This window comes from Hylobates moloch, unplaced genomic scaffold (genome assembly GCF_009828535.3).
Source record: "Hylobates moloch isolate HMO894 unplaced genomic scaffold, HMol_V3 SCAFFOLD_22, whole genome shotgun sequence".
In the NCBI taxonomy this organism is placed as follows: domain Eukaryota; kingdom Metazoa; phylum Chordata; class Mammalia; order Primates; family Hylobatidae; genus Hylobates; species Hylobates moloch.
The window spans coordinates 43,808,304-43,825,144 of NW_026652297.1; the positions used below are offsets into that span (position 1 = coordinate 43,808,304).

At 37.8% G+C, this 16,841-nt stretch overlaps 1 protein-coding gene across 1 annotated transcript in view; it reads left to right on the forward strand.

Moving 5' to 3' along the window:
* The window catches only part of ADAM9 (ADAM metallopeptidase domain 9), a 110,782-nt gene that overhangs the window by 30,448 nt on the left and 63,493 nt on the right, over window positions 1–16,841 (forward strand). The window contains exon 12 of the mRNA XM_032144303.2: window positions 14,864–15,035. Coding sequence (XP_032000194.1) covers window positions 14,864–15,035 — 172 coding nt within the window. The remainder of the gene's footprint in view (window positions 1–14,863; window positions 15,036–16,841) is intronic.

Sequence of the window (16,841 nt, forward strand, 5' to 3'; positions counted from 1 at the left end):
GGCAACGCTTATGTAGGCACAAGTATGTAACTACACTCTTCTGTAAACCAATTATAGACTGAAAGTACAAGAGCATGGCAAAGTTTATATCTGAATTAGAAATTAGGAGGGAGTTTCTGCTAGGTTCGGTGTGGATTGGATTACATTGAAGGACTGTGTAAGAAATTTCTTCACAAACCCCTGTTTGAGAAAGTGCTGCATTGTCACTGTAGGTAGAAGAGATCCTGATATATTTCTATTAACAAACCCTGTTTTATAGAGATAAAGGTGGGAGGCAAGACAGAGAAGAGGAGAGAGAATGGTTAACATTTATTAAGCTCTTTTTATGTACAGGCACTGTTGTAGCCATTTAAAAGGTATCCACTCACTTACTACTCATCAGTGAAATGAGGTGCACATACTTTATCTTCCTTTGCAGATGAGGAAACTGAGGTCACACATCCAAATTGCTGACTGGGATTCAAAGTCAGGAAGTCAAAGCCTGTGATCTGATCTTAGAACCCTTTCCTGTCCCAGAGCTAAAAAATAATTATAATAGGAGGTCCCATGGTGGTTGGGCATCAGAAATATAGATTTCTAATGCAGATTCATTGTAATGCCAACGAGGTTCCTTCCTAATTTAGAAGGCAGGAGTCCTAAGCAGAGAGCTGAACGTAACTGTAGTTCGTACGTGTGTAGATGCTGAGCCTGAGTGAAAATTAGATATGAGAGATGGTATCTTTAACAAATACAGGATGGACATAGTGGCTCATGCCTATAATCTCAGCACTTAGGGAGGATTGCTTGAGACCAGGAGTTCAAGACCAACCTGGGCAACACAGTGAGACCTTGTCTCTAAATAAATAAATAAATAAATAAATAAAAAATAAAATATTAACTGGGTGTGTTGGTGCGTGTCTGTAGTCCCAGCTACTCAGGAGGTTGAGGCAGGAGGATCACTTGAGCCCAGGAATTCAAGGCTGCAGTGAGCTATGATTGTGCCACTGCACTCCAGCCTGGGCAACAGAGCAAGACCCTGTTTCAAAACAAAGAAACACAGATGAAGATTTCACATGGGGAATATTCGTGGCCCCAAGTGTTCATGCCTCTTCCCACCTCCCTCAGGCTCCTGAAGCACTGACAGAGTAATAAAAACTTCTGTCAACCAGACTTTCAGCTGAAGATCTGAGTGGACAAGACAATTTCAATCACATGCTAGTATAAAGGGAAGCACTCAAGCAGAATTTACAGTTTTTGAACAAATACTAGGCTCAAAAATAGATATGGAAGAGTTAAAATAGTACTTACAAAAAGCCATGCTTCATAAAAAAAAAAATTAGGTACATAAGGAACGTCATGTGTTTGTAAAAGATTTCCTGTAGGAGAGGGAAGTAAATTTAGGATTTGCTTTGGCCAGCAGTGAAGTTGAGAAAGACGTGAGTTCAGGGAAACAAGAAATGAGTAATGAACAATGACATAAGTCATAGATTAAAATGAAAAAGAAGCATTCAGAGGTAAGGAGGGAATGTTATGAAACAGTGCCATAGTGGAATTTAATATGGTATAGGAAGCAATGAAGAGTGGACCCATACTTTATTGACCAACTTGTCAAACATTTATTGAGGACTGACCACCTGCCAGGCTTTGTTCTCAGCACTTGGAATACCTCAGTGAGTTAGATCGACTCACCCTTCAAGGAGTTTACATCTAGGGGGGAAGACAATCTATAAACATAAGAAAATCGATAATATAGAGTGTTAGAAAGCGATAAGTGCTATGGGAAATAAAATACAGCAGAATGTGGAGGATTGGGAGGACCGAGGGTGGTGAAACAACAGAACAGGCCTCAGTATAACAAAACTGGATGTTAATAACAGAAACCTGAGTGAGTTAGTATTTAAAACCACTCCCCTAAAGTCAACCCTGTGTCAAACAGACTTACAGTATAATTAAAATATTTTGAGGAGAATGGTATTTTTGAATATTATATTTAAAACTTAGTGCATATCGACATTTAAATATGAAGATAACATGATCTCAAATTTAAGGTATCCATCATTTTCCCAAGGGAAGAACCAAAAAAGTGTTGTTGTTGTTGTTTTTTTTTTTTTTTGGTTGACTTGAATGTGTATAAACTTGCTAGGGATACAGTAGATAGAAAGGGAGTGAACTGTTCATTACTGGATCTTGGAGAGTCTCTGTAGCTACAGGGGAGACTGACCCCATAGGAGTTGAGGTAGAGGGACACTGATAACACGAGGACATTGATAACATGAGGTAGAGGGACACTGATAACACTGATAATAGAGAGGGTTCCAGGGGAATTATTCAGCCTTATTCTCCCAGTGACTTCTTATCTCTTGAATAGAAGTGGCCAAAGTGAGTACCTATGTCTTGTCCAGCTTAGTGGGAAAGCTTTTGATTTTTCACTGTGGAGTAAGATGTTGTCTGTGGGCTTTTCATATATGGCCTTTATTATATTGAAGTGATTTCCCTCTTCCTAGTTTGTTGAGATTTTTTGTTGTGAAAGAATGTTGACTTTTATCAAATGCCTTTTTGGCACCTGTTGAGATGATTATGTGACTGTGATCCTTGATTCTGTTAACGTGGTGTTAATACATTTTTGTGTGTTGAACCGTCCTTGTGTCCCAGGTATAAATCTCATTTGGTCGGAGGGCCTGATGTTTCTGGTATGTTGTTGAGTTCTGTTTGCTAGTATTTGTTTTGAGGATTTTTACATTTATGTTGCTAGGGATATTGACTTATAATTTTCTTTTCTGGTTGTCCCTTGTCTGACTTTGATATTAGGGTGATGCTGGGCTCATAAAATGAGTTTGGAAGCGTTCCTTCCTCTGCAATATTTTGAGAAGACTTTTTTTTTTTCAAGCAGTTTTAGGTTCACAGAATAATCAAGAGGAAAGTAGAAAGACTCCTCCCATATGCTTTCTGTCCCCACACTTGCATAGTCTCTCCATTTCAATATCCCTCAACAGAGTGGTATGATTGTTAAAACTGACAAACCTATATTGACACATCATGATTTCTCAAAGTCCGTACTTTATGGTTCACTCTTGGTGTTATGCATTCTGTCGGTATGGACAAGTGTATGATGACAAGTATCCCTCATTATGGTATCGTGCAGAATATTTCCATTGCCTTTAAAAAATACTCTGTGCTCCACCTAGTCATCTCTCCCCACCCCTCCAACCCTTGGCAACCACTAGTCTTTTTACCGTCTCCATAGTTTTGTGTTTTCCAGAATATCATATATTTAGAATCATGCAGTATGTTGCCTTTTCACATTGGCTTCTTTCACTTAGCAATATGCATTTAAGTTTCTTCCGTGTCTTTTCATGTCTTGATAGCTCATTTATTTGTAGTGCTGAATAATATCCCATTGTTTGGATGTACCACAGTTTAATCATTTACCTACTGAAGGACATATTGGTTGCTTCTAAGCTTTGGCTATTATGAAAAAAGCTGCTATAAGTGTCCGTGTGCAGGGTTTTGTGTGATCATGTTTTCAGCTCCTTTGGGTAAATACCAAGGGATGCGATTGCTGGATCATGTGTTAAGAGAGTATGTTTAGTTTTGTAAGAATCTGCCAAATTGTCTTCCAAAGTAGCTGTACCATTTTGTATTCCCACCAACAGTGAATGAGAATTGCCGTTGTTCTACATCTTTGTCAGAATTTGGTGTTATCAGTGTTCTGGATTTTGGCCATTCCTATAGGCATGTAGTGGTATCTCATTGTTTCAATTTACATTTCCCTGATGATATAGGATGTAGATGATCTTTTTGTGTGTTTATTTGCCTTCTTTATGTCTTCTTTGTGGCATCTGTGAAGGTCTTTGGCCCATTGTTTAATCAGATTGTTTCTTTTCTTATTTTTTAGTTTTAAGAGTTGCTTGCATACTTTAGATAAGGGTCTTTTATCAAATATGTCTTTTGCAAATATTTTCTACTAGTCTGTAGCTTATCGTCTCATTCTTTTAATATTGCCTTTCACAGAGCATACATTTAATATTTTAATTCTTTCATGGACGATGCCTTTTGTGTTGTATCTAAAAAATAATTGCCATATCCAAGATGATCTAGGTTTTCTCCTATGTTATCTCCCAGGAGTTTTAGAGTTTTGAATTTTACACTTAGATCTTTGATCCACGTGGAGTTAATTGTGGAGGATGTAAGATCTGTGTCTAGATTTATTTATTTATTTTTTGCATATGAATATCTAATTGTACCAGCACCATTTGTTGAAAAGATTATCTTTTAATATATTGCCTTTGCTCCTTTGTCAGAGATCAGTCAGCTGTATTTATGTAGCACTCTTTTTGGGCTCTCTATCTTGTTCTCTTTATCTGTTTGTCATCTTTTGCCAATAACACAGTCTTGAAGCTTGTGCATGTGTCACATAGTTCTCATGCCATGGTTTTCAGCTCCATCAGGCCATTTAAGGTCCTCTCTACCCTGTTTATTCTAGTTAGCCATTTGTCTAATCTCTTTTCAAAGTTTTTAGCTTCCTTGCGATGGGTTCGAACATCCTCCTTTAGCTTGGAGAAGTTTGTTATTACCAACCTTCTAAAGCCTATTTCTGTCAGCCTGTCAAAATCATTCTCTGTCCAGCTTTGTTCCGTTGCTGGCGAGGAGCTGTGATCCTTTGGAGAAGGGGTGCTCTGATTTTTAGAATTTTCAGCTTTTCTGCTCTGGTTTCTCCCCATCTTTGTGGTTTTATCTAGCTTTGGTCTTTGATGCTGGTGACCTACAGATGGGGTTTTGGTGTGGATGTCCTTTTTGTTGATGCTATTCCTTTCTGTTTGTTGGTTTTCCTTATGACAGTCAGGTCCCTCAGCTGCAGATCTGTTGGAGTTTGCTGGAGGTCCACTCCAGACCCTGTTTGCCTGGGTATCACTAGTGGAGGCTGCAGAACAGCAAATATTTCAGAACAGCAGGTATTGCTGCCTGATCCTGGAAGCCTCATCCCAGAGGGGCACCTGCCTGTGTGAGGTGTCATTTGGACCCTACTGGGAGGTGTCTCCCAGTTAGGCTACATGGGTGTCAGGGACCCATTTGAGGAGGCAGTCTGTCTGTTCTCAGAGCTCAAACACCATGCTCGGAGAACCACTGCTCTCTTCAGAGCTGTCAGACAGAGATGTTTAAATCTGCAGAAGATTCTGTTGCCTTTTGTTCAGCTATGCCCTGCCCCCAGAGGTGGGATCTACAGAGGCAGCAGGCCTTGCAGAGCTGTGGTGGGCTCCGCCCAGTTGGGCTTTCCTGGCTGCTTTGTTTACCTACTCAAGCCTCAGTAATGGCAAACACCCCTCCCCCTGCCAGGCTGCTGCCTCACGGGTCGATCTGACTGCTGCGCTAGCAGTGAGCAAGGCTCTGTGGGCATAGGACCCACCAAGCCAGGTGCGGGATATAATCTCCTGGTGTGCCGTTTGCTAAGACCGTTGGAAAAGCACAGTATTTAGGTGAGATTCTCCCAATTTTCCAGGTACAGTCTGTCACGGCTTCCCTTGGCTAGGAAAGAGAAATCCCCTGACCTCTTGTGCTTCCTGGGTGAGGCGATGCCCCACCCTGCTTCAGCTCACCCTCTGTGGGCTACACCCATTGTCCAACCAGTCCCAATGAGATGATCCAGGTACCTCAGTTGGAAATGCAGAAATCACCATCTTCTGCGTCTGTCACATTGGGAGCTGCAGACCGGAGCTGTTCCTATTTGGCCATCTTGGAATGGCAACACAGTCTTGATTACTGTAGCTTTAGAGTAAGTCTTGAAGTCAGGTAGCACCAGTCCTCCAACTTTGTTCTTCTTTACTATTATATTGGCTATTCTGGGTCTTTTGCCACCCCATGTAAACTTTAAAATCAGTTTTATCTATATCCACAAACTAATTTGCTGGGATTTTGATTAGGATTGCATTGAATGTATAGATCAAGTTGGGGAACTGACATCTTGATAATATTGAGTCTGCCTGTATGTGAGCATGAAATATCTCTCTGTTTATTTAGTTCTTTGATTCTTTCATCAGATAGTGTTATAGTTTCCCCATAGAGATCTTATACATATTTTGTTAGATTTATACCTAACTCTCATTTTTGGGGGCCGTAATGTACATGATATTATGTTTTTAATTTCAAATTCTACTTGTTCATTGCTGGCATATAGGAAAGCAATTGACTTTTGTATATTAACCCTGTATCCTATAACCTTACTGTAATTGCTTTTTAGTTCCAGGAGTCTTTTTCAATTCTTTTTGATTTTCTACATAGATGATCATATTATCTCTGTACAAAGACAGTTTTTCTTTCTTTCCAGTCAGTATACCTTTTACTTCCTTTTCTTTTCTCACTGCAGTAGCTAGGACTACCAATTATCTGATATTGCTTTACCTTCCTCACATTTTTTTTTTTAGTGTTGACAGTGTATTTATTTTTATTTTTAATAGTTATGCTTCTAAAACATATATTTAAATTTTATTTTTAATCCAAATTGAAAATATGTCATAATATCACTTAATACATTTATATTTACTGTAATTACTGATCCATTTAATCAAATCTAAATGCCATTAATTATAAGATACAGCACTTTTTCCATACCACTGAGAAAGAAATATGGTGTCAATGAAATTAATGCTTCAATTGTAATCTGAAATGAATCTCAATTTCAAAGTTACTTAAATATGAAAAGATGTATTTTAGAATCAATTAAATACAGCATTTGGGTTTAAATCTACCATCTTATGTCTCCTTTATTTGTCGTCTTTTATGGTTTTTTCTTAAAGGTCTTTGGTCTTAATATTTAAGTTGATGGATGTTCCAATTACCCTGATTTGGTCTTTACACATTGTATGAATGGATCAAGTGATCACATGTATCCTGAGAATATATACGTCTATTGTGTATCAGTTAAAAATGGGATGACAACAACAACAGCAACAACAACAAAATCTTCTGTGTTATTTCTTTTGGGTTGATGAGTGTTTTTATGTTTATTTTCACTTTGTAGAAATGGGGTCTTGTTATGTTGCCCAGGCTGGTTTTGAACTCCTAGGCCTAAGCAATCCTCCCACCCTAGCCTCCTGATGTGCTGGGATTACAGGTGTGAGCCACTGTGCACTGCCAGATAGAGTGTTTTTAGTAGATACTGTTTTCCTTCTAGACATATTTCTAGAATGGAAATTATGCAGTCTTTTATTTTTTTAAAAGTTACCCTAGAAATTATTACACATGTTCTTATTTATCATGTCTACTATTAAATCTTATCCTTCCCCACACAGTTCAAAGACTATATAGTGCTTTAACTCCATTCATCACTTTCTTGACTCATATAGCTGTGTGCCAGGAAGATATTAGTGATTGTTTATCATTATTCATTTAGATTTTGACTGCTGCCCTTGCTCTTTGGTCCTCTTGCATCTCTGACCTTCCATTTGGTATCTATTTTTCAGTCTGATCAAAGAACCAGTTTTGACTTTCCTTTAGTGTGTGTTTAGTAGTAGTGTATCTCTTAGTTTTTGTTTTTGTTTTTCTCCTGAGGGCGTCTTTATTTCTCTCTCTTTTTTGAGGATATTTTTGTTGAATATAGAATCGTAGATCATCAGTTATTTTTCATCATATTGGGATTTTTCCATTGTCTTTTGCCTTCCATGTTGTTGTTGAGATGTCAGGTGTCAGACCATTATTCCATTGAAATGAATCTATTTACCTATGGCTATTTTCACAATTTTGTCTTTAAACTTTTTTTTTGAAGTTTCATTATCATGTTCCTGTTGTAGAAAGAAAAAAATATACAACATGCATACACATGTATGTTATGTATATATAACACATTTACACATATATGTCTTCATATCCTGCTTAGAAATTTTTTAGTGTTTTAAAGTTTGTGGCTTGATATTTTTCATCAGTCAGAAAATTCTCAGTCATGTCTTTACATATTGCTTCTTCACATATTGGCTGTGTACACAGGGTGTCTGCACATTTGCTGTCTCTTTTATGTCTCTGTGATTCTAGTGAACTGTGTGTTAGATCTTACTATGTCTCCTTTGTCTCTTAGTTTTTTAAATATATGTTTCCTATCTTTGTGTTTTTTTTTCCTCTGTGTAATTTCTTCTGGTATCTTTCAGCTCACTGATTCTGTCTTCATATGTATTTTGTCTGTTGTTAAACTTATCCATTGAATTGTTAATTTTGCTTATTTCATTTGTTAAATTTCTGTCTGGTTCTTTTTCAAATCTGATATATTAGTTTTGTAGATTTTAGTTCCTGCCCAAGTTTTCATGCTTGTCACTTTTGTCTCTGATCATAGTAAGCATAAATATTTTATGGCTATCATTTGATAATCCTAGAACTAGTATTAGGAGTCTTTATTGGACTTTATCTGCTCGTTTTTTTCTTTCTCCTAGTGTATTGTGGCTTCATGTGGTATTTTATATTGTGTAGCTGTTATATTTAAAAATTTTTTTAAGAATAATTTCCAGGCCAGGTGCGGTGTCTCACGCCTGTAATCCCAGCACTTTGGGAGGCTGAGGCAGGCGGATCACGAGGTCAGGAGATCGAGACCATCCTGGCTAACACGTGAAACCCCATCTCTACTAAAAATACAAAACAGTAGCTAGGCATGGTGGCGGGCGCCTGTAGTCCTAGCTACTGAGGAGGCTGAGGCAGGAGAATGCCACTGCATTCCAGTCTGGGTGACAGAGCGAGACTCCATCTCAAAACAAAACAGAACAAAACAAAACAAAACAAAACAAAAGAATAATTTCTGAACTAGGATGAGGTTATCCTAGGTAATATATATTTTTTCTCTTATTTTTCCTCAGATTCCTTTTTACTACCAAGGTGATATTAAGCTTTCTTTTTTTGAGGGCAGATTTCCTACCCTCTACTTCATAGGCTGTTTAATAAATACTGATTTTCTATCATTTTGTTTGGCTTTTTTTTTTTAGATGCTAGTGATGTAGATGTTTCATTTTTTTCCCCTCAGATAACTCAGTCATTGGGAGCCAGTTCCATTTAATAAAATGGATAATCTACCCTTGTAATAAGATTTTTTTTGTTATTGTTTATGATATTTTGGGGGCACAGTGGTATTCTCGTCCATTGCTCTTAGATTCCGGAAAGTGTGAGTTGCTCTTCCTGGGAGGTGCCTTTCTAGAGAAATGGCTTTCTTAACTCTGCCCCTCAATGTCAGCAAGCTTCCATCAGCAAGCTTCCATAATCAGGTGTTTTTTTCTTAGTCTAATTCAGTACCAGCACTTAGAATCTTCTCTTAAGACTTCCTAATCCTAGGCTGTGGGAATCAGCATAGTAATGGTGGAAATTCTGGAAATTGTGTTCTGGGAATTTTCAGAGTAATCAAAGAAATAATGTTTTAAATGGTAGTTGACTTTTTTTTTTTTGTCATTTCCATGTAAAACATTTTTGTCGATCACCTTTTGAAGCCATTTTGGGAAAATTACCTAGATGTGAGAAAAGAGAGGAGGAGAGGCTATAAATCATTAATATTGTAGAGTCTAGAGGTGATAGAGAGTAGAAATACTTGAGTTGCTCTTCAAGCCATGTATCAGGAGAAAGATCATTCTTTTTGTTGCCGTAGGTGCCAGCCAGTGATGGCTAGTGAAAGGGCATTTTCACTGTGGCCTCCAAAGCATTTTAAAGTCTCACTGAAGGCCAACACAGGGGTTGTTGTTACTATCTCCATCTGTTAAAAAGCACCAGAAGTGTCTATGATTTTGTTATGCTTTTTAGTTCTATAGTCAATTCATGTGGGTGAAATTTTTTTTTTTTTGGTAGATTGCTGAAGGATCAAGCATTTGAAACATTGTTTGTAAGAAAATATCCTTCAACTACCAAATAATGAGCGTATTTAAAAAATAACTTGTTTAGAGGTGGTAGACTTTATGTAGGTTGAAATTAGGGACTAAAATATAGGACTATACATATGCCTGCGCAAGTTCTATGGCCATTGTCTAATTAAATATATATAATTTATAAATATATATTTATGTAGTATATATATTTAAATATATATTTATGTAGTATATATATTTAAATATATATTTAAGTGTGTGTGTGTTTTGTTTTGCTTTTTTTTGGAGACAGGGTCTCGCCCTGTTGCCCAGGCTGGAGAGCAGTGGCTTGATCATAGCTCACTGCAGCCTTAAACTCCTCCCACCCCAGCCTCCTGAGTAGCTGGGACTCCAGGTGTGCACCACCATGCCCAGCTTATTTTTTGGAGAGACAGGGTCTCACTATGTTGCCCAGGTGGCCTTGAATTCCTGCGCTCAAGTGATCCTCTTGCCTTAGCTTCCCAAAGCATTGGGATTACATTATTAAATATATTCCTACAGAAAACATTATTGCATGTATACCATGTAGCAGGCGCTGTGCTTACCTTATAAAGATCAACAGTACAAAATAAAAAACAATTACAAGCCTCTGTTTAAACTGCAGTCTTCTTTGTTTATCAAATAATTATTATATATTGCTTGGACATTTTTACTTGATGTCTAATAGGCTCAAACTCCTGTGATCCCTCCTAAAGTTGTCCTAAAATCTGATCTCCCATAGTCTTCCCCATGTGAATTAATGGTAACTCCTTCCTTCTAGTATCCCAGGACAACAACCTGGGCATCATTCTTGATTTCTCTTTTTTCTCACTCTTCATCTTAATGGCTGTTCCTTTAAAACAAAAACAATCCAACCACTTCTTACAGCTCCCACTGTTTCATTTTGGTCCATTATCATCTGTTTGGTGGATTTCTCTAAGAGCCTTCTTTGTAGCCTTCCTCCTTAATAGAACAAGTATGGTGATCCTATTAAAACATTAATCAAATCATGTTACTCCTGCTCAACACTTTCCATAGTCTTCCCCTTCCAACTTCCCCATTCCACTTAGAGTGGAAATCCACATTCCTACAATGGCCTATTCCGGTCTTTGCTGACTGTATCTCTCATGACTCATTTCCTCACTGACTCAGTCTGCCAGGAAAGCTTGTACCTCAGAGTTTTTGCATTTGCTATTCCTTCTCTCTGTAGTGTTTTCCTCCCAGATACACAGTTTTGATTGAACTCTCACATGTTTGAGGTGCCTATCCTGACTGCCCTTTTAAAATCACAAGCATCCCTTCCTCTGCAGAGCTCATCACACCCACACGCCGTCGCCTTTTTTCCCCATAGCACTTATTACCTTATAATATGCTATCTAATTTATTATATAAGTAAATCACTGAATCATAATCATAACCTTTACAGGGTCAGGGATTTTTGTCTGCTATGTTCACAGTTTCATCCCTCGCACCAAGAAGAATGCCTTGTACATAATAGATATTCAGTAAATATTTGTTGAATGAGTGGTTGATTGATATTGCACAAAAGAACTCCTCCCCACAATATTCTTAGTAGCAAGAAAAAGAATAAGGAAGACAGATCTTTCTGTTATTGACAAAAGCCTTGTGCTAAATCTTTTCTTTCCGTGAGTCAGAATTTTGCCTTTGCCTTTTCTTTTGTCTCAAACCATTGATAGTTTATGTTTTTTTCTTTCTCTGCCAGTCTTTTAAAATCCTTCCACATCCCACATCTATAGACTTTTTTTTTTTTTTTTTGTCAAACAGCAGTTAACAGTAACAAAATGTTCTAGGCAGACTGCATTCCAATCCAAGAGGCAGGAGTCAGTACTATCAACTTTTCTAGAAACCAGTTAGCAAAGAAGAGTTTAACATGACTACTCAGGGCAAAAAATATGTTTCTTAGAGTTCCTTGGATGTACAAAAGACCCAGCTATAGATAGGGCTGCTTCTTCATTAGCTAGAATGCAACATAGCTTTCACTCCTGCTGCTACTTCTGGTACCATTGCTCAAACTGATGAAAAAGAGATTCAGGGTACCAAATTCCCTTGAAAAAATACAAATATATGTAAGATATAAATTTTATTGTATTTAAGGTGTACAACATGTTTTGATATAAATATACATGGTGAAATGGTTAGTCAAGCAGATTAACACATCCATCATTCCACATTGATGCCCATTTTTTGTGTGTGTGGCAAAGAGCACCTAAAATCTCCTCTTTTAGCAAAAATCTTGAATGTAATACAATATTATTATCTACAGTCCTCTTGCTGTACCTGAGATCTCTAGACTTGTTTGTCTTACATATCTGCTACTTTGTATCAGACCTACATGTCCCATTTCCTCCACCTCCACTGTAATCCGTGTTTTATTTTCTGTCTCTGGATTTTCGACTTCTTTTTTTAGATTCCAAAATAAGTGAGATCATGCAACATTTTTCTTTTTGTGTCTGGCTTGTTTCATGCAGCATAACATCCTCCAGGTTCCTCCATGTTGTGGTAAATGTCAGGATCTCCTTTTATAAGGATGAATAATTATCAGTCTTATATGTGCCACAGTTTTGTCCATTCAACTGTTGACACTTTGTTTGTTTCCATATCTTGGCTAATGCTGCACTGAAAATGGGATAATACAGACGTCTTTATGAGGTGGTGTTTTCATTTTCTTTGGGTGTATACCCAAAAGTGAGATTGCTGGGTCATATGATAGTTCTGTTTTTAATTTCTTTAGGGAACTCCTATTGTTTTCCACAGTGGCTGCACCAATCTACATTCCCATCAGCAGTGCTCAAGGATTCCTTTTTTTCTATACTCTCACTAGCACTTGTCATCTTTTATTTATTTATTTATTTATTTGAGACGGAGTCTCTCTCTGTTGCCCAAGCTGGAGTGCAGTGGTGCAATCTCGGCTCACTACAACTTCTGCCTCCCAGGTTCAAGCGATTCTCCTGCCTCAGCCTCCGAAGTAGCTGAGATTACAGGCGTACACCACCACACCTGGCTAATTTTTGTATTTTAGTAGAGACGGGGTTTTACCATGTTGGCCAGGCTGGTCTGGAACTCCTGACCTCAAGTGATCCGCCCGCCTTGGCCTCCCAAAGTGCTGGGATTACAGCGGTGAGCCTCCACACCTGGGCCATTATCTCTTTTTGATGGTAGTCATCCTAACAAGGGTGAGGTGGTATTTCATTGTGGTTTTGATTTGCACTTCCTTGATGATTAATGATATTGAGCATCTTTTCATGCACATGTTGGCCATTTTTATGTCATCTTTGGAGAAATGTCTGTTTAAGTCTTTTGTTCATTTTAAAAATAGAGTTATTTGTTTTTCTACTATGGAGTTGTGTGAGTTTTAAAAAACATATTTTGGATATAAGATACATGGTTATAAGATACATCTTATAAGCTACTTGGTTTGCAGATATTTTCTCCCAATCTGCAGACTTTTCATTTTGTTGGTTGTTATCTTTGCTGTGCAGAGCTTTTTAGTTTGATAGCTATAGTAATCAAAACAACATGGTAGTGGTATAAAAACAGACACGTAGACCGGTGGAACAGAATAGAGAGCCCAGAAACAAATCCAAACGTGTAGTCAATTAATTTTTGACAAGGGCACCAGGAGGATACAATGGGGAAAGGATAGTTCTCTTCAATAAATGGTTCTGGGGTAACTGGATTTCTACATGCAAAAGAATGAAATTGGACCCTTATCTTACACCATACACAAAAATCAACTCAAAATGGATAAAATACCTAAATGTAAGACTTGAAACTATAAAACTTTCTAAGAAGAAAACGTTGGGAAAAGCTCCTTGACATTGGCCTTAACAGTGATTTTTGGATATCACACCAAAAACTCAGTCTACAAAAGCAAAAATAAAATAGAATTTTAATGTGACATGGATTCCTCAAAGATATAGGTAATGTATAGGTGTATTTTCCACTAGTTTTCAAAGGTAAAAATAGCCAGTGGGACTATCTGAAAGTACTTTATAGTTATTGAGTAAAGTAGTAGCTAAAAAAAAATCCCAGGTAGAACATATCAAAATTGCATTTGTATAAATCTCACATAACTCAAGTTGGACATTTCTTAAAGGCCAACTAACTTTCAAAGTACTAACCATGGTTCCCAGGAATTATCATTAAAGTTATTATATGTAAAGCTCAAACTGAAAACTTGTCATGTAGGAGTAGCTGACATTCTACACTGCGCAGTCTGCCTCTTGATGGCTAGTGTGCATCTGAACTGGAGTTACCCATTTGCATTATTTTTGCAGAGCTCCTAATAAGTGGTAATGGGCATGGGTGAACTCTGCCTTCAGAGTAGAAAAAAGATTGGAGACAACGTACAGCTACCTTCTAGTATTTGAAGAACCTTTACTGTGTTAAATAAATAAAACTTTATTCTTCATAGGACTAAATAATTTTTTTTTTTTTTTTTTTTTTTTTGAGACGGAGTCTCGCTCTGTTACCCAGGCTGGAGTGCAGTGGCGTGATCTCGGCTCACTGCAAGCTCCGCCTCCCAGGTTCACGCCATTCTCCTGCCTCAGCCTCTCCGAGTAGCTGGGACTACAGGCGCCCGCCACCACGCCCGGCTAATTGTTTGTATTTTTAGTAGAGACGGGGTTTCACCGTGGTCTCAATCTCCTGACCTCGTAATCCACCCGCCTCGGCCTCCCAAAGTGCTGGGATTACAAGCGTGAGCCACCGCACCCGGCCTAGGACTAAATAATTTTTAAAGTCTCTTGTGATGCTGAGAATTACCATTTTGTATTTCAATGTGATATGTTTTAAAGATATTTTATTGGAAGTACAATATATTGTAAGAAAATAGTGAATACAGTAGCTGAAGTAATATTCAATATTTATCACGAGTAGATATGAATTCTCATTTCTGTCCACTTTTATTAGCTTCTTTTCTGTCATTTAAAATATTCACTTTTTGTGGGTTAAAGTCATGACTTAACATTTTCAAAGTGAGTAATCACTGTGACATAAGATCTTTTTCTTAATGTTTATTATAGGGGTTCCAGAAACTTTAGCAGTTGCAGTGCAGAGGACTTTGAGAAGTTAACTTTAAATAAAGGAGGAAACTGCCTTCTTAATATTCCAAAGCCTGATGAAGCCTATAGTGCTCCCTCCTGTGGTAATAAGTTGGTGGACGCTGGGGAAGAGTGTGACTGTGGTACTCCAAAGGTCAGTTTAATTTTTGATTTTTGCCTTGTAAAATTGCCATGATATTTGCAAGAAATAAAATGGCTTCCTTTGGGCAACTGTGACATAGGAGCTAAAGTAAAATTTAGTGGCACAATGAGGATTGTTATTTTGTTTGTATGGCTGTGTTCCAGGGATTGGTCATCTCCTTCTTCCCAGAGTGTGACTACTGGTGCCATCTGTTTTGAAGTCAGGGAACGTGCCATGTTTATTCTCTACTTTTTAATGCTATTTTCTATGATTAGCTTATTTGCTTTAAAGAATGAATTTCACCTGACTCTTTATTTGTAAGCTTTCACCATTCTGGCACTGCCATTGCAGGAATATTTATTTAGCTGGACTCATTTTAAAAATGAATTGGAGCTGGCCCATCCTCCAGAGTCCTTCAGTATTCAAAGTTCTTGCTACTCAAAGTAGCACTCTTCAGTGTATGTACTGGTCTCTGGCTTTTTGACCTGTTATGCACACTCATTGCTGTAAACCCATGCCCATCTTTGTTAGGATTGTTCTGTAGCCATATTCCTTACCATACTTAGCCATGTTCCTCTCGATATGGCCTGCTTGAGCCCTTCTATGCCTTGCCTTAAGTTTGAAAGACACTTGTTCAACTGTGTGTATGTTTTACTGTATTCTCAGTCTTCTCCACAAGGGCATCTTTTTCTTCCCTACCTGTCCCCCATGCCTGGCTTTTACCAGGTGACTTTGCTTTCCAGAAAGATAGTATGTGTCTTACGATGGAGCTGTGTTGGGCTTTTGTTGCAGTATTGATGTATGTCAGGGACTTTTGGTACGTGTCTTACACAGTGCAACCCTCATAATAACCCCAAGAGATTGGTAGTTTTAATAGTCCCATTTTCATGTGAGGAAAATGAGACCTGAGCAGGTTATGTTTAATTTCTAAATTAAGATGCCTTCAGGATGACCAAGACCTTTCTCTTTCTAGGCATTCTTAACTTCTTCCTGAAATATCTTATTAGTCTTGTTTTCTCCCAGCTTCACAAACAAACTTACTGAAATAGTAATCTGTATTTGCTTCTTGAGCTTTCTCACTAACAAATTACTCTTAAAAATACTTCCTTCCCGTCAAATATTACAGGGTGTTTTTTGACATACAAGTTTCAGATAGGGCTGGATGTGGTAGCATGCACCCGTAATCCCAGCACTTTGAGAGGCTGAGGTGAGAGGATTGCTTGAGGCCAGGAGTTTGAGACTAGCCTGAGCAACACAGCAAGACCCTGTCACTTAAAAAACAAAAACAGAAACCCCCAAAAAGCCAAATAGTCCTAGCTATCCAGAGGCTGAGGCAGGAGGATTGCTCGAATCTAGGAGTTTGAGGTTACAGTAAGCTATGATTGGATCACCACACTCCAGTTTAGACAAGAGAGTGAGACCCTGTCTCAAAAAAAAAAAAAAGTAGTAAGTAAAAGCAACCTTACACACCTTTATTTCCCCCATAAATCTTTTACTTCCTTTTTTTTATGTTTGATGTTTTTCTTTTTAGACTCTATTCTATAAATTTATATACAGTATACAGTAGGTACATTTATAAATATTGGGCTTGTTTTAGGATTTATTTTTACTTTAATGTGGTAAGAATATTCAGCATGAAATTGACCCTTCTAAGAGATTTTTAAATGTCCAATACAGTATTGTTAACTCTGGGTATTATGTTGTACAGCACATCTCTAGAACTTTTTCATTGTGTGTAACTGAAACTATATCTGTTGATCAGCAGCTCCCCATTTTCCATTCCATGAGCCCCTGACAACCACTATTCTGTTCACTGCT